Source organism: Melospiza melodia, chromosome 31 (genome assembly GCF_035770615.1).
Source record: "Melospiza melodia melodia isolate bMelMel2 chromosome 31, bMelMel2.pri, whole genome shotgun sequence".
NCBI lineage: Eukaryota > Metazoa > Chordata > Aves > Passeriformes > Passerellidae > Melospiza > Melospiza melodia.
Genome location: NC_086224.1, coordinates 2564349 through 2587264, shown reverse-complemented (window position 1 = coordinate 2587264; position 22916 = coordinate 2564349). Strand labels below are relative to the sequence as shown.

General features: G+C 50.5%; 2 protein-coding genes across 2 annotated transcripts; both read left to right on the top strand.

Annotated features, from left to right (window-relative positions):
* The first annotated feature begins 93 nt into the window (after positions 1-93).
* On the top strand, positions 94-7981 carry STAC3 (SH3 and cysteine rich domain 3). Its single transcript, XM_063179288.1, has 7 exons — positions 94-189; positions 618-681; positions 1570-1619; positions 1763-1857; positions 6276-6327; positions 7117-7254; positions 7828-7981. The coding sequence occupies exons 1-7, from the start codon at positions 145-147 to the stop codon at positions 7924-7926; spliced, it is 543 nt and encodes a 180-aa protein (XP_063035358.1). The 5' UTR covers positions 94-144; the 3' UTR covers positions 7927-7981.
* An 8858-nt stretch (positions 7982-16839) lies between these two features.
* On the top strand, positions 16840-22916 carry LOC134431249 (forkhead box protein J1-like). The gene is made up of 3 exons (XM_063179233.1): positions 16840-17316; positions 20823-20965; positions 22313-22916. Exons 1-3 carry the CDS (start codon positions 16840-16842, stop codon positions 22914-22916), a joined length of 1224 nt encoding a protein of 407 aa, XP_063035303.1.

Here is a 22916-nt window from a genome sequence, read left to right as displayed (position 1 = left end):
TAATCCCCCCCAAAATCCTTCCCTGACCCCCCTGAGCCCCCTGAGCCCCCCAAACCCCCCCAAAACCCCCAAATCCCCCCTCGCCCCCTCCCCGCAGGCAGCGGCTCCGACCCCGTGTTCGAGACGCTCCGCACCGGGGTCATCATGGCCAACCGGGAGCGCAAGAAGGGCCAGGAGGACAAGAAAAACGTGAGTGGCACCCCAAAAACCACCCCAAAAACCACCCAAAGAACCCCAAAATTTCCCATAAACCCCCCAAATTCCCCTCAATAATCCCCCAAGCCCCTCCCCAAAACCCCCAATAACCTCCCAAATCCCCCCCAAAACACCCAATAACGCTGCAATAACCCCCCCAAAATCCCCCCAAAACCCCCCAAATCCCCCAATAATTCCTCCCAGACCCCCCCAATAACTCTGCAATAACCCCCCAAAACACCCCAATAACCCCTCAAACCCCCCCAATAACGCCCCCAAATCCCCCCAAAACCCCCCCAAACCCCTTCATAACCCCCCAAATTCCCCAATATTCCCCCAAAATCCCCCCCAAATCCCCCCAAAATTCCCCCAAAGTCCCCCAAACCCCCCGAGCCCCCCCATTTTTGCCCTTTTTCCCGCAGCCGCTGGCGGCGATGATGGACGAGGAGCCCGAGGCCGCGAAGGCGGCGGGGAGCAAAGCTGAGGGTGAGGGGCTGGGGGTTTTGGGGGGATTTGGGGATTTTTGGGGGATTTTGGGGTATTTTTTTAATTTTGGGGGTTTGGGGGGTTTTTTGGGGTTTTTTTGGGGTTTTTTTGGGGGGGGTTGGGGGATTTTTTGAGGTTTTTTGGGGGTTTTTTGGGGTTTTTTTGGGGTTTTTGGGGGGATTTTTGGGGTTTTTTTGGCTGAGTTCTTGGGGATGCACTGGGTGTGGGTTTTAGGGGTTTTTGGGTTTTTGGGGGTTATTTTGCGGGGGATTTTGGGGTATTTTTTTTATTTTGGGGGGTTTCGGGGATTTTTTGGGGGGTTTTTTGAGGGTTTTTTTGGGGGGTTTTGGGGGGGGTTTGGTTTTTTGGGTTTTTTTGGGTTATTTTTTTTTTTTTTTTAGTTTTTGCCGCGGGTTTTGCTTTTTGGGGCTGTTATTTTTGTTTTGTTTTTTGTTGGTTTTTGGGGGTTTTTCCCTTCACAAAAAGTGTCCCCAACCCACACCCTCACCTTTGGTTTTCAGTTTTTTGGGGGGTTTTGGGTTTTTTTTGTTTTGTTTTGTTTTGTTTTTTGGTTTTGGTTTTGGTGTGGTTGTTTTTGTTTTTGTTTTTTTTATTATTATTTTGTTTGTATTTTTTTGGGTTTTTTTTGGTGGGGATTTTTTGGTTTTTTGGGGTTTTTTGTTTGCTTTTTTTTTGTTTGTTTTGTTTTGTTTTGTTTTATTTTGTTTTTGGGATTTTTTTTCCCCATTTTTGAGGGGTTTTTTTTGGGAGGGGGGGGGGGTTGGTTTTTGGGAATTTTCTATTTTTACTTTTTGCCGCGGGTTTCTCTTTTCGGGGCTGTTAATTTTGTTCATTTTTTGGGCTTTTTTTTTTTCTTTTTGGCCCCAGGCGCCTCCGAGGGCGACAAAAAAGCCGAGAAGAGCCCGGCGGACGACAAGGTACCCCCAAACCAACCCCTGCACCCCAAAAATCCCCAATTCAACACTCCCCCTGCAGACCCCCAAAAAAACCCCAAAACCCCAAAAAAAACCCCAAATCCCCCCAAAAAATCCCAAATAAACCCCCCAAAACCCCCACACAGAGCAAGAAGCCGCAGCCGGGGGCGTTCCTGCACTCCCATTATTTCGTGGCCCTTTATCGCTTCAAAGCCCTGGAGAAGGACGACCTGGACTTCCCGTGAGTGCCCGCGTTTGTTTGGGGTTTTTGGGGGGTTTTGGGGTTTTTTTTGGGGTTTTTTTGGGGGGTTTATGGGGATTTGGGTTTTTTTGGGGTTTTTTGGGTTTTTTTGGGAGGGGGTTATGGGGTTTTATGGGTTTTTTGGGGGTTTTTTGGGGGGATTTGGGGTTTTTTGGGGGGTTTTTTGGGGTTTTCTGGGGGGTTTTTGGGGGGATTTGGGTTTTTTTGGGTTTTTTGGGTTTTTTTTTGGGAGGGGGTTATGGGGTTTTATGGGTTTTTTGGGGGGTTTTTTGGGGGATTTGGGGTTTTTGGGGGTTTTTTGGGGGGATTTGGGTTTCGGGGGGTTTTTTCGGGGGGTTTTATGGGGCTTTTGGGGGTTTGTTTGGGATTTTTTGGGGTTTTTTTGGGGGTTTTGGGGTTTTTTGGGGTTTTTTGGGGGTTTATGGGGGTTTTCGGGGTGTTTTTTCGGGGGTTTTTATGGGGTTTTGGGGGGTTTGTTTGGGATTTTATGGTGGTTTTTTGGGGGTTCTGGGTTTTTTGGGGGGGTTTGGGGGGGATTTGGGGGTTTTATGGGTTTTCTTGGGGTTTTTTTGGGAGGGGGTTATGGGGTTTTATGGGTTTTTTTGGGGGTTTCCTGGGGGGATTTGGGGTTTTTTGGGGGGTTTTTTGGGGTTTTCTGGGGGTTTTTGGGGGGATTTGGGGTTTTTTGGGGGGTTTTTTGGGGATTTGGGGGTTTATGGGGTTTTTCGGGGTTTTCTGGGGGTTTTTGGGGGATTTGGGGTTTTTTGTGGGGTTTTTTGGGGGGATTTGGGGGTTTATGGGGTTTTTCGGGTTTTTTTGGGGGGGTTTTTGGGGGTTTTTTGGGGGGATTTGGGGTTTTTTCCGGGGGGTTTATGGGGGTTTTCGGGGTTTTTTTTCGGGGTTTTTATGGGGTTTTGGGGGTTTGTTTGGGATTTTATGGTGGTTTTTTGGGGTTTTGGGGTTTTTGGGGGGGTTTGGGGGGTTTTTTGCGGGGGGTTTATGGGGTTTTTTGTGGGGGTTTTTGGGGGCATTTCGGGGTTTTATGGGTTTTCTTGGGGTTTTTTTTCGGAGGGTTTTGGGGGTTTTACGGGGCTTTTGGGGGTTTGTTTGGGATTTTTTGGGGTTTTTTGGGGGGGGATTTGGGGTTTTTTTGGGGTTTTGGGTTTTTTGGGGGGTTTTGGGAGGTTTTTTGGGGTTTTTGTGGTATTTTTGGGTTCTTCTTGGGGGTTTATGGGGTTCTGGGGGGTTTATTTGGGATTTTTGGGGTTTTTTGGGGGGGTTTTGGGGTTTTGGGGGGTTTTTTGGGGGGTTTTTTGGGGGTTTTGGGGGTTTATGGGGTTTTTCGGAGGGGGTTTTCGGGGTTTTTTTCGGGGGGTTTTATGGGCTTTTGGGGGGTTTGTTTGGGATTTTTTGGGGGTTTTTGGGGGGTTTTGGGGTTTTTTGGGGTTTTTTGGGGGAGTTGGGGGTTTTTTGGGGGCTTTGGAGGGTTTTTTGGGGGGGCTTTTCGGGTTTTTATGGGTTTTTGTAGGTTTCATGGGGTTTTTTGTGGGGTTTTTTGGGGTTATTTGGGGGTTTATGGGGTTTTTTGGTTTTCTTTTCAGGGGGTTTTGAGGGTTTTATGGGGGTTTTGGGGGGTTTATTTGGGATTTTTGGGGTTTTTTTTTGGTTTTTTGGGGGGTTTTTTGGGGGTTTTGGGGTTTTTTGGGTTTTTTTTGGGGAGGCTTTTAGGGTTTTTATAGGGTTTTTGTAGGTTTTATGGGGTTTTGGGGGGGATTTGGGGGTTTATGGGGTTTTTTGGGTTTTTTTTCGGGGGGTTTTGAGGGTTTTATGGGTTTTTGGGGGTTTATTTGGGATTTTTGGGGGTTTTGGGGTTTTATGGGTTTTTTGGGGTTTTTTTGGGGGGGGCTTATGGGGGTTTTGGGAGGTTTTTTGGGGTTTTGGGGGGATTATTTGGGATTTTTTGGGGTTTTTTGGTTTTTCTCGGGGGGTTTTGGGGGTTTTATTTGGGATTTTTGGGGTTTTTTTGGGGTTTTATGGGGTTTTTGGGGGGTTTGTTAAGGTTTTTTGGGGGGGATTTATGGGGTTTTTGGGAGGTTTTTTTAGGGTTTTTGGGGGGGGCTTTTGGCGGTTTTTGGGGGGTTCCTGGGGTTTTATGGGGTTTTTGGGGGGTTTGTTTGGGATTTTTTGGGGATTTTTTTGGGGTCTTTCTTGGGGTTTTGGAGGGTTTTTTGGGGTTTTTTGGGGGTTTTTGTTTGTTTTTTTTTTTTTTTCCGGGGGGTTTTGGGGGTTTTATGGGGTTTATTTGTGGGGTTATTTGGGGGGTTTTGAGTGGTTTTATTTGGGGTCTTTCTTGGGGTTTTGGGGTTTTAGGGTTTTTTTGTGGTTTTTTGAGGGGATTTGGGTTTTTTTGGGTTTTTTTGGGAGGGGGTTATGGGGTTTTATGGGTTTTTTTGGGGTTTTTTTGGGGGGATTTGGGGTTTTTTGGGGGGTTTTTTGGGGTTTTCTGGGGGGTTTTTGGGGGGATTTGGGGTTTTTTCCGGGGGGTTTATGGGGGTTTTCGGGGTTTTTTTTCGGGGGGTTTTATGGGGCTTTTGAGGGTTTGTTTGGGATTTTTTGGGGGTTTTTTTGGGGTTTTGGGGTTTTTGGGGGTTTATGGGGTTTTTTGGGGGGTTTTGGGGGTTTTATGGGGTTTTGGGGGGTTTGTTTGGGACTTTTGGGGTTTTTTTGGGGGTTTTTTGGGGGGGTTTTGGGGTTTTTTTGGGGTTTTTTGGGAGGGTTTATGGGGGTTTTGGGAGGTTTTTTGGGGTTTTGGGGGGATTATTTGGGATTTTTCGGGGTTTTTTGGTTTTTTTTCGGGGGGTTTTGGGGGGGTTGTTTGGGATTTTTTGGGGATTTTTTTGGGTCTTTCTTGGGGTTTTGGAGGGTTTTTTGGGTTTTTTTGGGGGGTTTTTGTTTTTTGTTTTTTTTTTTTTTCCGGGGGGTTTTGGGGGTTTTATGGGGTTTATTTGTGGGGTTATTTGGGGGTTTTGAGTGGTTTTATTTGGGGTCTTTCTTGGGGGTTTGGGGTTTTTGGGGGATTTGGGGTTTTTTGGGGGTTTACTTCGGATGTTTTAGGGGGGTTTTGAGGCTTTGGGGGGTTTTGGGGAGTCTTTTGGGGAGTCTTGGGTTTTGGGGTTTTTTGGGGTTTTTTGGGGGGGTTTTGGGAGGGTTTTTGGTGGTATTTTTGGGTCTTTCTTGGGGTATTTGGGGGTTTATGGGGGGGTTTTTTCGGGGGGTTTTGGGGGTTTTTGGGTTTTGGCTCCACGTGGTTCCGTGCATTTCCCGAGGCTGAGCTGCTTTTTTTTTGGTGGACTTTTGGTGGTTTTTGGGTTTTTTGGGTTTTTTTGGGGTTTTGGGGTTTTTCTGGGGGGGGGGTTTGGGGTTTTACTTGGTTTTTTGGGTGTTTTTTTGGGGTTTGGCTCCACGTGGTTCTGTGGATTTCCAGCTTTGTACTGAGCTTTTTCCGAGGTTTTATGGAGTTTTTTTGGGTCTTTTTGATTTGTTTTGTTTTGGGGGGTTTTATGGGGTTATTTGGGGGGGGGTTTGGGTTTTTTGGGGTTTTTTGGGGTTTTTTGGGGGGTTTGGCTCTGTGTGGTTCTGAGCATTTCCCAGCCTTTCCACGGACTCTTTCCTGAGGTTTTTTGGGGGGTTTTATGGTTTTTTGTTGGTTTTATTTTTTGTTTCGTTTTGTTTTGTTTTGTTTTTTGTTTTTGTTTTGGTTTTTTTTGTTGTTGTTGTTGTTTTGGGGCTTTATGGAGGTTTTAGGGGGGATTTTGGGTTTTTTGGGGTTTGGCTCCACGTGGTTCTGTGCGTTTCCCGAGGCTGACTCCGTCCCATGCCAGACTCAGGGCTGGAGGATCTGATTCTGGAGGAAAATGAGATTTTTCCCGAGGTTTTTTGTTTGTTTGTTTGTTTGGGGGAATTTTGGTGGTTTTTTGTGGTTTTGGGGGTGTTTTTGTGTTTTTTGGCGGTTTGGCTCCACATGGCTCCGTGATTTCCCAAGGCTGAGCTGCAATCCCTGAGCCCGCGGGCTGCGTGTCCCAGGAGCTGATTCTGAAGGAAAATGAGATTTTTCTTGACTGGTTTTCCTGACTGTTTTCTTTATTGGTTTTCCTGATGATTTTCCTGACTGGTTTTTCCCGACTGATTTTCCTCACTGGTTTTCCTGTTTGGTTTTCCTCACGGTTTTCCCAGCTAGTTTTCCTCACTGCTTTTCCTGATATTTTTCCTGCCTGCTTTTCCCCATTGGTTTCCCTGATGATTTTGAAGGAAAATGAGATTTTTCTTGGGTGGAAAACCCACCCAAAGATGGGCTGGGAGTCCTTCCCTCCCTCAGAGATCCCTTCCTTCCTTTCCAGGCCGGGGGAGAAGATCACGGTGGTCGACGACTCCAACGAGGAGTGGTGGCGGGTGAGGATGGGGAAACGCTTTGGGGGACCCCCAAACCTTCTCTGACCCCTTATCCTGGTGGGGAGGGGACCCCCAAACCTTCTCTGACCCTTATCCTGGTGGGGAGGGGGTTTGGGACCCCCAGATCCTCCTCAAATCCTCCTTTGCAGCCTCGTCCCGCCCGGTCACTGGCGGGAAAAACGAGGGACGAACTACTCAGGAACAAACCATTATGAGGGGACAACATGGGGGGGGACCGAGGGTCAAACCATAATCTTAATTTATACAGGTTTTGTTGTAAAGTTGGTTATTTTTTATAAAACACACAATGCCTATCCTGGCACCCCCTATCCTGGCAGGAAAGGGGAGTTTGGAACCCCCAAATCGGCCTCAACCTCCCCCTTTGCAGTCTGGTCCCGCCCGGTCACTGGCGGGAAAACGAGGGACAAACAACTCAGGAACAAACCATTATGAAGGGAGACCATGGGGGAACGGAGGGTCAAACCATAAACTTAATTTATATAAAATAATAAATTTTACAACAAAATCTGTATAAAACACACAATGCCTATCCTGGCACCCTCTATCCTGGCAGGAAGGGGAGTTTGGGACCCCCAAATCGGCCTCAACCTCCCCCCTTGCAGTCTGGCGGGAAACGAGGGACAAATAACTCAGGAACAAACCATTATGAGGGGACAACATGGGGGGGAACCGAAGGTCAAACCATAATCTTAATTTATATAAAATAATCAACTTTACAACAAAACCTGTATAAAACACACAATGCTACACTCCTTGAACTCCTTGCAGGGCAAAATCGGGGAGAAAGTCGGGTTTTTCCCTCCTAATTTCATCATCCGGGTGCGGGCGGGCGAGCGGGTGCACAAAGTGACGCGTTCCTTCGTTGGAAACCGGGAAATCGGGCAAATCACGCTCAAAAAGGATCAGGTGAGATGAAACCCCCTCCCCAAAATTACCCGGGGACCCCCCCCTCCCGGCCCTCTTCAAGCCCCCCAAAAGCAGCCGGACCCCATAAACTGCATCATCATCATCATCATCCTCATCCCAGTGGATGAGATTTGCTCTGTGCCGACCCCTCCTCATTTGCTCTGGGGCGTTCCTGGGGTCTCCCCTGTCCTGGGGGGGTTCCTGGGGGTCCCCTTGCTCTGAGGGGGTGTCCCTTGTCCTGAGGGGGTCTCAGGGGTCTCCCCTGATCTGGGGGGTGTTCCTGGGGGTCTCCCCTGTCTTGGGGGTGTTCCTTGGGGTCGCCTTGCTCTGGGGGAGGTCCTGGGGGTCTCCCCTGTCCTGGGGGGGTCTCCCCTGTCCTGGACGGGGGGTTCCCCTGTTCTGGGGGGGTCTCAGGGGTCCCTCCTGTCCTGAGGGGGTTCCTGAGGGTCTCCCTGCTCTGGGGGGGTTCCTGGGGGTCCCATTGCTCTGGAGGGAGGTCTTGGGGGTCTCCCCTGATCCGGGGGCTGTTTCTGGGGGGTCTCAGGGGTCTCACCACCCCCCTGTCCCCCCCAGATCGTGGTGCAGAAGGGGGAGGAGGTGAACGGATACGTCAAAGTGTTCACGGGCCGCAAAGTGGGGCTGTTCCCCGTGGACTTCCTGGAGGAAATCTGAGGAGGGGGCTGCGACCCCCGGCATTGGGGATGGGGGGGGTGGGGCTGAGACCCCCGGGGATTGAGGGCAGAGACCCCCGGGATTGGGGGCAGAGACCCCCCGGGATGGGGATGGGGAAAGGCTGCAGGGTAAGGGATGGGATTGGGGCACCCTGGGGATGGGAAATGGGGAAAAAAACCCCAAAAAACGCCGGGATTGGGATGGGGATGGGGGGGCCCTGGCTGCGGACAGGTTTGGGGTCGGGGGGGCACCCCCATTTCTGCTGGTGCCTGGAGGGGTTCCTGGGGGGTCTCTGGGGGTTCCATGGGGGTCCCTGGGGGTCCTTGGGGGTTCCTGGGGGTCCTTGGGGAGCTCTCTGGGGGGTCCTTGGGGGTCTCTGGGGGTCCCTGGGGGTATCTGGGAGGCTCCTGGGGGTTCCTGGGGGGTCTCTGGGGGTTCCTGGGGGGGGGTCGTGCCCCACTGCTCCCGGTGCCCCCCGGTGTTGGCAATACACGGCTGTGCCCACCCCCCGCTCTCGGTGTGGATTTAATGGGGAGGGGGCGCCCCTTGGAGGGGGGGGGCACCGCTCTGAGGGGGTCACTGGGGGGGCAGCGGTGACACCGCGGTGGGTGGCACTGCTGGGGTGACGGTGGCACACTGGGGAGGGGTCAGTGGTCACTGTGGGGGTGCCGGTGTCCCCAATGGAGGGATCGCTCTGGGGTCACTCTGGGGTCACTCAGAGCCACTGTGGGGGTCACTCACGGGTCACTCCGGGGGTCACTCACTGGTCACCAGGGGAGGGGTCACTGGTCACTCTGGGGGTGCCGCTGTCCCCAATGGAGGGGTCACTCTGGGGTCACTCACGGTCACTCTGGGGGTCACTCACTGGTCGCTGTGGGAGGATGGTGGCCCCAATGAAGGGGTCACTCGTCATTGTGGGGGTCACTCACTGGTCACTCTGGGGGTGCTGGTGTCCCCAGTGCAGGGGTCACTCTGGGGGTCACTCACTGGTCACTCTGGGGGTGCTGGTGTCCCCAGTGCAGGGGTCACTCTGGGGGTCACTCACTGGTCACTCTGAGAGTGGCTCAGTGCTTGCTGTGGGGATCACTGTGGGACTATGGGGGTCACTCACGGTCACTCTGGGGTCACTCATTGGTCACTCTGGGGTCACTCATCGGTCACGGTCACTCATTGGTCACTCTGGGGTCACTCACGGTCACTCACGGTCACTCATTGGTCACTCTGGGGGTCACTCACGGTCACTCTGGGGTCACTCTGGGGTCACTCATTGGTCACTCTGGGGTCACTCACGGTCACTCATCGGTCACTCATTGGGTCACTCTGGGGGTCACTCACGGTCACTCTGGGGTCACTCTGGGGTCACTCATTGGTCACTCTGGGGTCACTCACGGTCACTCACGGTCACTCATTGGTCACTCTGGGGGTCACTCACTGGTCACTCTGGGGTCACTCACGGTCACTCTGGGGTCACTCATTGGTCACTCACGGTCATTGGTCACTCTGGGGTCACTCATCGGTCACTCTGGGGGTCACTCATTGGTCACTCTGGGGTCACTCACGGTCACTCACGGTCACTCATTGGTCACTCTGGGGTCACTCACGGTCACTCTGGGGTCACTGATTGGTCACTCTGGGGTCACTCACGGTCACTCACGGTCACTCACTGGTCACTCTGGGGTCACTCTGGGGTCACTGCTCACTCTGGGGGTGCTGCTGTCCCCCCGTGGGTTCCCCCAGCCCCGCTCCGAGGGTCAGGGTCAGTCCTGGCCCCCCCCCCCCCCCCCGTTGCGGTGACAGATGACAGGTGACAGTGACAGGTGTGACAGTGACAGTGACAGTGACAAGTGTGACAGGTGATGGGTGACAGTGACAGGTGTGACAGGTGATGGGTGTGACAGGTGATGGGTGACAGTGACAATGGCAGATGTGACAGTGACAGGTGTGACAGTGACAGGTGATGGGTGACAGTGACAGGTATGACAGTGACAGATGACAGTGACAGGTGTGACAGGTGATGGGTGACAGTGACAGATGTCACAGTGACAGGTGATGGGTGATAGTGACAGGTGATGGGTGACAGTGACAGGTGTGACAGTGACAGGTGTGACAGTGACAGGTGTGACAGTGACAGGTGATGAGTGACTGTGACAGTGACAGGTGACAGTGACAGGTGTGACAGTGACAGTGACAGGTGACAGTGACAGGTGTGACAGTGACAGGTGATGGGTGACAGTGACAGTGACAGGTGTGACAGTGACAGGTGTGACAGTGACAGGTGACAGTGACAGATGTGACAGTGACAGGTGATGTGTGACAGTGACAGGTGTGACAGTGACAGGTGATGTGTGACAGTGACAGGTGTGACAGTGACAGGTGATGGGTGACAGTGACAGGTGTGACAGTGACAGGTGTGACAGTGACAGATGTGACAGTGACAGTGACAGGTGTGACAGTGACAGGTGTGACAGTGACAGGTGTGACAGTGACAGGTGACAGTGACAGATGTGACAGTGACAGTGACAGGTGTGACAGTGACAGGTGTGACAGTGACAGGTGTGACAGTGACAGGTGACAGTGACAGATGTGACAGTGACAGGTGATGTGTGACAGTGACAGTGACAGGTGATGGGTGACAGTGACAGGTGTGACAGTGACAGGTGTGACAGTGCCAGGTGTGACAGTGACAGTGCCAGGTGTGACAGTGACAGCTGTGACAGTGACAGTGACAGGTGTGACAGTGCCAGGTGTGACAGTGACAGGTGTGACAGTGCCAGGTGTGACAGTGACAGGTGTGACAGTGACAGGTGTGACAGTGATAGGTGACAGTGCCAGGTGTGACAGTGACAGTGACAGGTGACAGTGCCAGGTGTGACAGTGACAGGTGACAGTGCCAGGTGTGCCAGGTGCCGGTGCCGGGGACACGGCGGGACCTTGGCAGCTGCCCGCGGCCGCCCGTGACGTCACGGCGCGCGTGACGTCAGCGGTAACCACGGCAACGGGGGCGGGGCTTGGCGGCGTGGGCGTGGCCGCGCTTTGCCCGGTTCCGCCGCCAGGGGACGCTGTCGGCGCGCGGAGCGGCTGCGCCGTAAGCAAAAATATGCAAAAAATATGCAAAAATATGCAAATGACAGGCAGCGGCGCCTCCTGGCGGGCGGGCGGGTTTTGGGGGTGCCGGGGATGGAATTGGGGGGAAGGGAGGGAGGGGGGCATGGGGAGGGGTCCCTGTGTTCCCCCAAGACTGAGGAGGTTCTGGGGGTACAGGGAACCCGGGGATGGGGGGGGGCAAGCAAGAGTGGGACCCCCATAATGGGGTGTCCCTCCATCCCCAGCACCCCAATTAGAGGTGCTGGCAATGGGGGACATCCCAGGGTGGGGTGACACCTCCCAGCTCCTCACAGATCCCCCCAGAGCCCCTCACAGATCCTGGGCATGCACAGAACATCTGGATCCACCCCTGCTGTCCCCTCAGTGACTCCTGAGGGACACCTGGAGGGTCCTGGAGATGCTCAGGGGACCTGGGTCCATCCTTGCTGTCCCTTCCTGGGCACTGAGGGGACACCTGGAAGGTCCTGTGGAGGGACAGAGTGTCTGGGTCCACCCCTGCTGTCCCCTCAGTGACTCCTGGGCACACCTGGAGAGGGACAGAGGGTCTGGATCAATCCCTGCTGTCCCTTCTTGAGGACCAGGGGGACACCTGGAGGGTCCTGGGGGTGCGCAGAGCCCCTGGATCTGTCCCTGTTGTTCCCTCCTGGGGACCAGGGGGACACCTGGAGGGTCCTGGGGGTGCGCAGAGCCCCTGGATCTGTCCCTGGTGTCTCCTGGGGACACCTGGAGGTTTCTGGGGGTGCACAAAGTGTCTGAATCCATCCCTGCTGTCCCCCCAATCACTCCTGGGGACCAGGGGGACACCTGGAGGGTCCCGGGGGTGCACAGACTCCATCCCCGCCCTCCTGCTGTCCCCTAGGTCTTTTCCTATTCTGTTTTTCCACTCTTCTCAAGGATTATTTGTGAAAAGATGTTTTTATCCGTCAGCCAATCGAGTGGGATGCGTCGAATCCGTCTGTAAAAGAGGGTTTTTCGTATGAAACGTTTCTCCTGCAAACCTTGGAGTGAATTTCTGGCTCAGGGGGTCAGTGACAGAGGTTTCTGACGCAGGGGTCAGTGGGGGGTTTCTCTTACAAACCCCCGGCTGTGATTTTGAGATCCCACCGAGGGCGCAGCCCTTTAACCCTTTGATTCGGGGCTCTGGCAGCGCCCCGAACCCCCAGGTTTGCCCTCGGGGCTGTGGGTGCTGCGTGAGGAGCCAGAACGGGGGTGGGGGCTCGGGGAGCGGCCAGAGGGCTGAGGGTGCTCCGGGGGGCTGGACAGACACGGGACGGGACAGACACGGGACAGACACGGGACAGGACAGACACGGGACAGACACGGGGCAGGACAGAGGGCAGGACAGACATGGGGCAGGACAGACACGGGGCGGGACACACCGTGGGACACAGGGCAGGACTCGGGACAGGACAGACACGGGACAGACACGGGACGGGACAGAGGGCAGGACAGACACGGGGCGGGACAGACACGGGACGGGACAGAGGGCAGGACAGACACGGGACAGGACAGAGGGCAGGACAGAGGGCAGGACAGACACGGGGCGGGACAGAGGGCAGGACAGACACGGGGCAGGACAGACACGGGGCAGGACAGACACGGGGCAGGACAGACACGGGACAGGACAGACACGGGACGGGACAGAGGGCAGGACAGACACGGGACAGGACAGAGGGCAGGACAGAGGGCAGGACAGACACGGGACAGGACAGAGGGCAGGACAGACACGGGGCAGGACACACCGTGGGACACAGGGCAGGACTCGGGACAGGACAGACACGGGACGGGACAGAGGGCAGGACAGACATGGGGCAGGACAGACACGGGACAGGACAGACACGGGACGGGACAGAGGGCAGGACAGACATGGGGCAGGACAGACACGGGGCGGGACAGAGGGCAGGACAGAGGGCAGGACAGACACGGGACGGGACAGACACGGGACAGGACACACCGTGGGACACAGGGCAGGACTCGGGACAGGACAGACACGGGGCGGGACAGAGGGCAGGACAGAGAGCAGGACACACCGTGAGACACAGAGCAGGACTCGGGACAGGACAGACACGGGACAGGACAGAGGGCAGGACAGAGGGCAGGACAGACCGTGGGACATGGGGCAGGGCAGAGGGCAGGACAGACATGGGGCAAGACAGAGGGCGGGACACGGGACAGGACAGAGGGCAGGACACACCGTGAGACACAGGGCAGGACTCGGGGCAGGACAGACATGGGGCAGGACAGACACGGGACAGGACACAGGGCAGAGGGCAGGACAAGGGGGCAGGACACAGGGACACACCGTGAGACACAGGGCAGGACTCAGGGCAGGACAGACACAGGGCAGGACAGACACGGGGCAGGACACAGGGACACACCGTGGGACACAGGGCAGGGCACAGGACAACAGAGGGCAGGACAGAGGGCGGGACACACGGTAGGACACAGACAGGGCAGGGCACAGCGCAGGACAGAGGGCAGGACATGGAGCAGGACACAGGGGAGGACACACAGAGGACAGGACAGACACAGGACAGGACAGACACAGGGCAGGGCACTCAGGGCAGGACAGAGGGCAGGACAGACAGAGGGCAGGACATGGAGCCGGACAGAGGGGATGATACACAGAGGGCAGGGCACTCAGGGCAGGACACAGGGCAGGACAGACTCAGGGCAGGACAGAGGGGAAGGTCACAGGGCAGGACACACTGTAGGACACACACAGGGCAGGACACGGAGCAGGGCACAGGGTAAGACACACAGGGTAGGACAGACAGCAGGACACAGGATAGGACACGGGGTAGGACACAACGCAGGACACACACGGTGCAGGACAGAGGGAAGGACACACACAGGGCAGGACACGGCACGGGACAAAGAGCAGGACACAGGGCGGGACACAGGGCAGGGCACACCGTGGGACACAGAGCAGGACGTGGGTAGGACACACAGGGCAGGACAGACGGCAGGACACAGAGTAGGACACAGGGCAGGACACAGGACACGGGGCACGACATACAGAGGGCAGGACAGAGGGGAAGACACAGGGCAGGACAGAGGGCAGCACATGGGTCAGGACACACAGGGCAGGACAGAGGACACACACACAGGACACACGGTCAGGACACACACAGGACACACACACAGGACACACACACAGGACACACGGTCAGGACACACACAGGACACACACACAGGACACACACACAGGACACACACAGGACACACACACAGGACACACACACAGGACACACACACAGGACACACGGTCAGGACACACACACAGGACACACACAGGACACACACACAGGACACACACAGGACACACACAGGACACACACACAGGACACAGGGCAGCACGTCGCCTTCGGGGCTGCTGCCGCTGCCGCTGCCCCGCTCTGGTCCCCGGCACCCCCGGGCACCATCCCCGGTACGGCCCCGGCCCCTCGGCGCTGCTTTCCCCTCCTCCCTTCCCATCCCTCTGCGTTCCTGCCCTTCCTCAAGCCTCGCTCTCCCTCCCGGGCCGGGCCCGTTCTCCTCTCCCGGGACTGCCGCGAGCGAACGGGCTCGGGGGGAGCGCTCCGGTGATGCCGCGGCTCCCCCGCTACCGGAGCCCGGTGCCGCCGCTCCGCCGAGCCCGACGAGGCACCGAGGAGCCCGTTTGGCCACCGGGCGAGGGAATGCGAGCGAAAACGAACGAATGCGAGCGAATGCCCGTCCCGGGAGCCGCCCGCGAGCCCCCCGCCCCAAACGGCGGCGCCCCCCGCGCGCCCCGGGTTCCGCCGCGCTCCCGGTTCCGCCGGGCCAGCGGCCGCTGCTGCCCTGGGGCCGCTCCTCTCCCTCCCTCGCCGCCTCTCTCCTGGCCCGAAACGCAGCCCGGATCCGCCGCCCGGAGCCCGAACCAGCGCAGCGCCCCCGGAGCTCCCCGCAGGCTGAAGGTGACGCTGGGCTCGGGGTCCCTCCCTGCCACGGGGACCGGGGGTGGGGGAGATGGCAAAGAAATGGCGTCAAAGCGGGGGGGAAATCGGTGGCAGGGACGGGATGGGAGGATGGATGAGTTTTTTAGGGTATTTAGGGTGGAGGCGTTGGACTCTCCTGCGACCCGTGAGGAACAGCCTCGCTCGGCGGGACGCAGGGCTGAGTTTGTGCTGTTTAAGGGCAGGGAGGGGATGCTGATTTCTTTCCTGCCGAAACCTCGCTGGGCCCCGCCAGCCCGGCGGGTTTAGGGGGTTTAGAGGGAATTTCCCGAGGTTCAGGGCTGTGAAATCCCCACCAGGGCAAGCATGGAGCTCCGTGTCACCCAGAGGTGTCACCCAGAGGTGTCACCCAGAGGTGTCACCCAGGCAGCTCCAGGGGTTCCAGGAGCGCCTGTTGGGTGCCGGGCAGCGGCTGCACCTCGCGGAACCTCAACCCTCCTGAAGCGATACACAGGATAAACAGAGTCCGCTGATTTATTAAAAATGTGGATATTGATCTAGTACCGATATCCAAAAACTCTCTAACAGGTTAAAGTGAGCAAGTGGATCCTTAGTGTGGGATAATTCCCAAATACACACCGCAATTCACAGGTGATTACAGAGCCCTTTTATCTGTCCAAATATTGAATACCTAAAATGCTAATGCATATTCATGACTTTGGCACATCCCATTCCCAATATGGATATTGATCTGGTACCAATATCCAAAAACTCTCTGACAGTTTAGAGTTAGAAAGTGAATGTTTACTGTGGGATAACTCCCAAACACACACTGCAATTTACAGGTGATTACAAATCTGTATCTATATAATATATAATCTATATCTTTTATATACAAGTATATATTTTATCTATACAAGTATTGAATACCCAAAATACAAATCCATATTGATAACTTTGGTGCATCCCATTCCCAACACGGATATTGATTTATGGATTTTGATATCCATAGATATCAATTCAATACAAGTATTGAATACCCAGAATAAAAATACATATTGATAACTTTGGTACATCCCATTCCCAATATGGATATTGATCTGGTACCAATATCCAAAAACTCTCTGACAGTTTGGAGTTACAAAGTGAATGTTTACTGTGGGATAACTCCCAAATACACACTGCAATTTACAGGGGATTACAAATCTGTATCTATATAATATATAATCTATATCTTTTATCTATACAAGTATTGAATACCCAAAATACAAAATATATATTGATAACTTTGGTGCATCTCATTCCCAATATGGATATTGATCTAGCGCCGATATCCAACTGTGACAGACAAAAACTGTCTCACAGTTTAGAGTTAGAAAGTGAATGTTCATTGCAAGATAACTCCCAAATACACACCGCAATTTACAGGTGATTACAGAGTCCTTTTATCTGTACAAGTACTGAATACCCAAAATACAAATGCATATTCATAACTTTGGTACATCTCATTTCCAATATGAATATTGATCTGGTACCAGTATCCAAAAACTCCCTAAAAGTTTAGAGTTAGAAAGTGGATGTTTATTGCGGGATAATTCCCAAACACACACCGCAATTTACAGGTGATTCCAGGGTCCTTTTATCTATACAAGTATTGAATGCCCAAAATACAAACACATATTGATAACTTTGGTACATCTCATTCCCAATATGGATATTGATCTATGGATTTTGATATCCATAGATATCAATTCAACACAAGTATTGAATACCCAAAATACAAATCCATATTCATAAATGCTAAAGAAAGAATGTTTTCATAAAAGATGTCTGCGACACAAAAATCTCTTATTTCACGGTGCCCTTTACCTCCTGCAGCCCCCCCTGAGCCATGGTGTGCTCCAGCCCCGTGCCCAGAGCCCAGGGCTCCGGCCAGGATGAGCGCCGCGGTGCCCAGCCCGACCTGCTGTGGCTGGCCGAGCTGACGGGCGCCCACCTGGGCTTGGCCCCCATCTCCCAGGACCCCGAGGACCGCTGCAGCATCTGGGAGAACCTGGTGAGCCTGGTGGACTTCCAGAGCCCGGGATTTCCCCTGACCTCCGAGGAGCTCGGCCACTACATGGACATCCCGCGCTCGGCCGCGTCCTCGCCGGGCGCCGCCAGCGTGGCCCGGGCGGTGACCCCGCCGGGACACCCGGGGGACGTCGACTACAGGACAAACGGCCACGTCAAGCCGCCCTACTCGTACGCCACGCTGATCTGCATGGCCATGGAGGCCAGCCAGCAGCCCAAGCTCACCCTGGCTGCCATCTGCAAGTGGATCAGCGACAATTTCTGCTATTTCCGCCGCGCCCACCCCAGCTGGCAGGTAGGAGAGGGTGTGTGGGTTTGGGAAAGTGGCTGCTGAGGAAGGGCAGGAGCCTCCCATGAAATGGAAAATGTAAACGCTCCCCTCATCTGAATTGCTATAAATTTTATATTAAAAATATGAGAGCAGGAACAACAGTTTGTCTTGGTTTGGAAAGACAGGAGTCTGCTAAGGAAGGCAGGAGCCTCCCCCGAAATGGAGAATATAAACCCCCTCCCACCTCTCCAAATTGCTAGAAATTTGAAATTAAGGGGATCTCAGGCAAAAATATGGGAGCAGGAAATAACAGTTTGTCTTGGTTAGAAAAGACATCTGTGTGCTAAAGAAGGCAGGAGCCACCCCTGAAATGGAGAATACAAACCCCCTCCCTCCAAATTGCTATAAATTTTATATTAAGGGCTTTCAGTCAAAAAATATGGGAGCAGGAATAATGGTTTGTCTCGGTTTGGAAAGCCAGGTGTGTGCTAAGAAAGGCAGGAGCCTCCCCTGAAATGGAGAATGTAAACCCTCCCCTCATCAGAATTGCTATAAATTTTATATTAAAAATATGAGAGCAAGAATAACATTTTGTCTCATTAGGTTGGAAGGACAGGTGTGTGCTAAGGAAGGCAGGACCCACCCCTGAAATGGAGAATACAAACCCCCTCCCTCCAAATTGGTATAAATTTTATATTAAGAGCTCTCAGGCAAAAAATATGGGAGCAGGCATAACAGTTCTTTAATAGGGAAGAAAATAAAAGGATAAAATAAACAATGCAGTGAACTAAAAACAACACTGACAGAGTCAGAACCCAACCTGGCACTGTGTGGGTCGGGGTGTTGGCAGCAATCCCATTGGAATTGTGGCTCAGCCCTCCTGCAGTGTCAGGGGTGGTTCTGCTGGAGCAGGGATCTGTAGAGAAGGATTTATTCTTCCTCTGAAGATCCAGTGGAAGAAGAGGCAGCTGCTGCTCCTCTGGGGAATCCAGTGGAGAAACCATGCTGGTGTCTCAAAAACCTCTGGATTATATTTGGGTAGGAATGTTTGAAACCTCAGATTATATCCGGGTAGGAATGTTTGAAATCTCAATTGTATCCAGGCAGGAATGTTTGAAACCTCAGATTGTGTCCAGGCAGGAATGTTTGAAATCTCAGATTATATCCAGGCAGGAATGTTTGAAATCTCAGATTGTGTCCAGGCAGGAATGCTTGAAATCTCAGATTATATCAAGGTAGGAATGTTTGAAACCTCAGATTATGTCTGGGTAGGAATGTTTGAAATCTCAGATTGTATCCAGGTAGGAATGTTTGAAATCTCAGATTGTATCCAGGCAGGAATGTTTGAAATCTCAGATTGTGTCCAGGCAGGAATGTTTGAAATCTCAGATTGTATCCAGGCAGGAATGTTTGAAATCTCAGATTGTATCTGGGTAGGAATGTTTCAAATGAATATTATGTTATGTTACAAAGTTGTGCTGTATTAATTTCCTTAAGTATTGTGTTAAATATTTAAGCATGTTTTATGATTGGCTTTTTGCAAATATTCAAATTATTATTATATGTGTTATGTTAGAAATTTGTGCTGTATTAATCTTCTTAAATAGTGTGTTAAATATAGTTTTAGGCTATAACAAAATGTTAAAATAGAAACTATGCTATGTAAAATGCATTTTTTGGGAGGATTCACAGCAATATAGAAGCCACAGGACACCTGAATCTTTCAAAAAAAAGATAATTTATTGCTTTTTTATCGAGTTCTTCCCACCTTGGCCATCAGGATTCAGAGGAAGAAGCCGACAGTGCCCGGACAGAATCCTGTGTTTGAATGGAATTTATGCATCATGCATGAGATGTATGAATATGCAACAGGCTGTTGCTTTTAAGGGTTAATCCTCTGTTAATGTGGGTCCTTTTTCAGGTTTATTTTGCCCAGAAAAAGGTACCTGGACCATCTGTTTAATTATCTCATATTGTCCTAAATCTTAATTGTCCAAATTTTTGTTACTCTAATTATATTGCTATTTTTATAACTATTTTATTACTATTAAGGTCTTAAAATTTTAAAAATAAATTATTGGCATTTTTCACATTCCCGCCTTGCTCAGGCCTGAAGAGCCATCAGAATTCAGAGGAAGAAGTTGACACAGAATCCTGTGTTTGAGTGGAATTATGAATCATTCATGAGATGTATGAATATGCAACAGGCTGTTGCTTTTAAGGGTTAATCCTCTGTTTTCTGGGCTTATTTTGCCCAGAAAAAGGCACCGAGACCATCCATAACTCTTTGTTTTTATTGTCTTATATTGTCCTAAATCCTAATTGTCCAAATTTTTATTACTCTAATTATATTGCTACTCTCACAACCATTAATTTAATGGTTGTAATTTAATGTTATTACTCTTAAACCTTTAAAATTTTAAAAGCTTGTTTTCTTTTCTGCCTGCAGAGCTCCATCAGGCACAACCTGTGCATCGTTTTATTACTATTAAACTCTGAAAAATTTAAAAATTTATTTCTTTTTTTCTTTTGCCTGCAGAGCTCCATCAGGCACAACCTGTGCATCGTTTTATTACTATTAAACTTTGAAAATTTTAAAAATTTATTTCTTTATTTTTTTTGCCTGCAGAGCTCCATCAGGCACAACCTGTGCATCGTTTTATTACTATTAAACTTTGAAAATTTTAAAAATTTATTTCTTTTTTTCTTTGCCTGCAGAGCTCCATCAGGCACAACCTGTGCATTGTTTTATTACTATTAAACTTTGAAAATTTTTAAAAATTAATTTCTTTTTTTCTTTTGCTTGCAGAGCTCCATCAGGCACAACCTGTGCATCATTTTATTACTATTAAACTTCGAAAAATTTAAAAATTTATTTCTTTTTTTCTTTTGCCTGCAGAGCTCCATCAGGCACAACCTGTGCATCGTTTTATTACTATTAAACTCTGAAAAATTTAAAAATTAATTTCTTTTTTTCTTTTGCCTGCAGAGCTCCATCAGGCACAACCTGTGCATCGTTTTATTACTATTAAACTTTGAAAAATTTAAAAAATTTATTTCTGTTTTTCTTTTGCCTGCAGAGCTCCATCAGGCACAACCTGTGCATCGTTTTATTACTATTAAACTTTGAAAATTTTAAAAATTTATTTCTTTTTTTCTTTGCCTGCAGAGCTCCATCAGGCACAACCTGTGCATCGTTTTATTACTATTAAACTTTGAAAATTTTTAAAAATTAATTTCTTTTTTTCTTTTGCTTGCAGAGCTCCATCAGGTACAACCTGTGCATCGTTTTATTACTATTAAACTTTGAAAATTTTAAAAATTTATTTCTTTATTTTTTTTGCCTGCAGAGCTCCATCAGGCACAACCTGTGCATTGTTTTATTACTATTAAACTTTGAAAATTTTAAAAATTTATTTCTTTTTTTCTTTTGCCTGCAGAGCTCCATCAGGCACAACCCGTGCATCGTTTTATTACTATTAAACTTTGAAAATTTTTAAAATTAATTTCTTTTTTTCTTTTGCTTGCAGAGCTCCATCAGGCACAACCTGTGCATCAACAAGCGCTTTGTGAAGGTGCCCCGCGAGAAGGGGGAGCCGGGCAGAGGAGCCTTCTGGAAGCTTCACCCCCAGTACGCCCAGTGGCTCAAGAGCAGCACCCTCAAAGGACACAGGTGATTCTCAGGAAAAACCAAATCCAGTGATATGAGGGTCTCCTCGAGCTAGATTTTATAAGATTTTGGTGATTTTTGTCATGTTTGGGATAGCTGAGCTACTTCAGACGGATAAAATCAGCAGGATGGGTCCTGTGGTAGTGTTAGAAACAGAAAAGTTTTAATAAAAGACAAAATAACAAAACTCTGTAGAGTACACCAAGCTAGGTGCAAGAGGTATAAAACCAAATCCACTGCTAGAAGGGTCTCCTCAAGCTTGGTCTTATAATATTTTGGTGATTTATATCATGTTTGAAACAGCTGAGTTACTTCAGATGAATAAAATCAGCAGGATGGCTTTTGTGGCAGTGTTGGAAACAACAAAAAATAAATAATAAAAGGCAAAATAACAAAGGTCTTGATAGAGAAAAACTGAGTTAGGGCGAGAGGTAAAACACCCCTCAGTGGGGCTCTGGGGCTGAGCCAAGGAAAGAAAAAAAGGAAAGAAATTCATTATTAGGTGTGGTGTTTTCTGGGGTCCCCCATGGCAGGAAGGAATGAATCTGACTCCATGTACTTAGAAAGCTGATATATATATATAATATATATAATTATATATATTAAATATTATATAATTATAATATATATGTATATGTATTATATAATTATATAATATATATGCAATTATATAATTACATAATTATATAGTATATATTATATAATAGATATATAATATGCAATATGTAATACGTAATATGTAATATATAATATAAATAATAATTTCATATATAACATTATATAATATGTATAATATATATGTAATATATATTATATTATATTATATTATATTATATTATATTATATTATATTATATTATATTATATTATATTATATTATATTATATTATATTATATTATATTATATTATATTATATTATATTATATTATATTATATTACATTAATACTATTCATAATATACTATAATATTATGATATAATATAATAAATATTTATTATAGAATGATATATACATATTTTTTTATATCTATATAAAAGAATGCTATACTAAGCTCTACTAAAGAATAGGGAAAGGACACAGACGAAAGCTAAAAAAATGATAATGAAAAACTTGTGACTCTCCTCAGAGTCCTGACACATCTTGGCCCTAATTGGCCATTAATTCATTAATTCCAAACAATTCACAGCAGAAACCAATGAAACAATTACCTGGGTTAACAATGCCCAACCACATCCCAAAGCAGCAAAACGCAGGAGAAGCAAATGACAAAAGAATCGTTTTCATTTTTCCCTGAGCATTCTCAGCTGGGCAAAGATGATTTTTCAGAGGTGACCCATCTCTGTCCCACAGGGCCCTTCCAGATCCCGTGCCCTCCTCCAGGCGAGCGCAGCAGTGTCCCCGCCGTGTCCCCAGCCCCGCTGGCACTGCCACCGTCACCGCCGCCCGCGGGGGCCTCGAGGTGGGCGCGGAGCTGCAGCGGCTGCTGCGCGAGTTCGAGGAGTTTGAGAGCAGCCACCGGTGGAGCCCGGTGGAGAACCGAGGCGCCCAGCAGAGCCAGCAGCCCTGGGCAGAGGTGCCCTGGGTGCCCGGCTGTGCCCAGGGGTGCCAGGAGGCGCCGGGCGAGCTGACGGAGCTGAAGGGCAGCACGGAGTGGGAAGCGCTGCTGGATGCCCCCGCGGAGCAGGGGGAGTTCTGTGCTCTGGGGCAGCCTGGAACCTTCTCCCTGCACCCCAGCCGGGCACGGGGCTGGCCCCAGGCCCTCCCTGAGCCCAGCCCTGCTAAGCCAGGCCTGGATGAAACCCTGATGGCCACGGCGTTCCTGGAGGCCGCGTGGCACGAGGAGATGAGGGGCAGCGTGCCCGGCTGCGTGCCCGCGGAACAGGGGGCTGGGAACCTCCAGGGCAGCAGGGAGATCATGGACTGGGACTCGCTGGCACATTTAAGGCTCTATTAG

Coding starts and splice junctions, on each gene's coding strand:
- STAC3 (XM_063179288.1), top strand. CDS start 145: ATGGCCAACCGGGAGCGCAAGAAGGGCCAGGAGGACAAGAAAAAC. Junction 190..617: donor GCCAGGAGGACAAGAAAAAC/GTGAGTGGCACC, acceptor TTTTTCCCGCAG/CCGCTGGCGGCGATGATGGA. Junction 6,328..7,116: donor CCAACGAGGAGTGGTGGCGG/GTGAGGATGGGG, acceptor AACTCCTTGCAG/GGCAAAATCGGGGAGAAAGT.
- LOC134431249 (XM_063179233.1), top strand. CDS start 16,840: ATGGTGTGCTCCAGCCCCGTGCCCAGAGCCCAGGGCTCCGGCCAGGAT. Junction 17,317..20,822: donor GCGCCCACCCCAGCTGGCAG/GTAGGAGAGGGT, acceptor TTTTGCTTGCAG/AGCTCCATCAGGCACAACCT. Junction 20,966..22,312: donor AGCACCCTCAAAGGACACAG/GTGATTCTCAGG, acceptor TCTGTCCCACAG/GGCCCTTCCAGATCCCGTGC.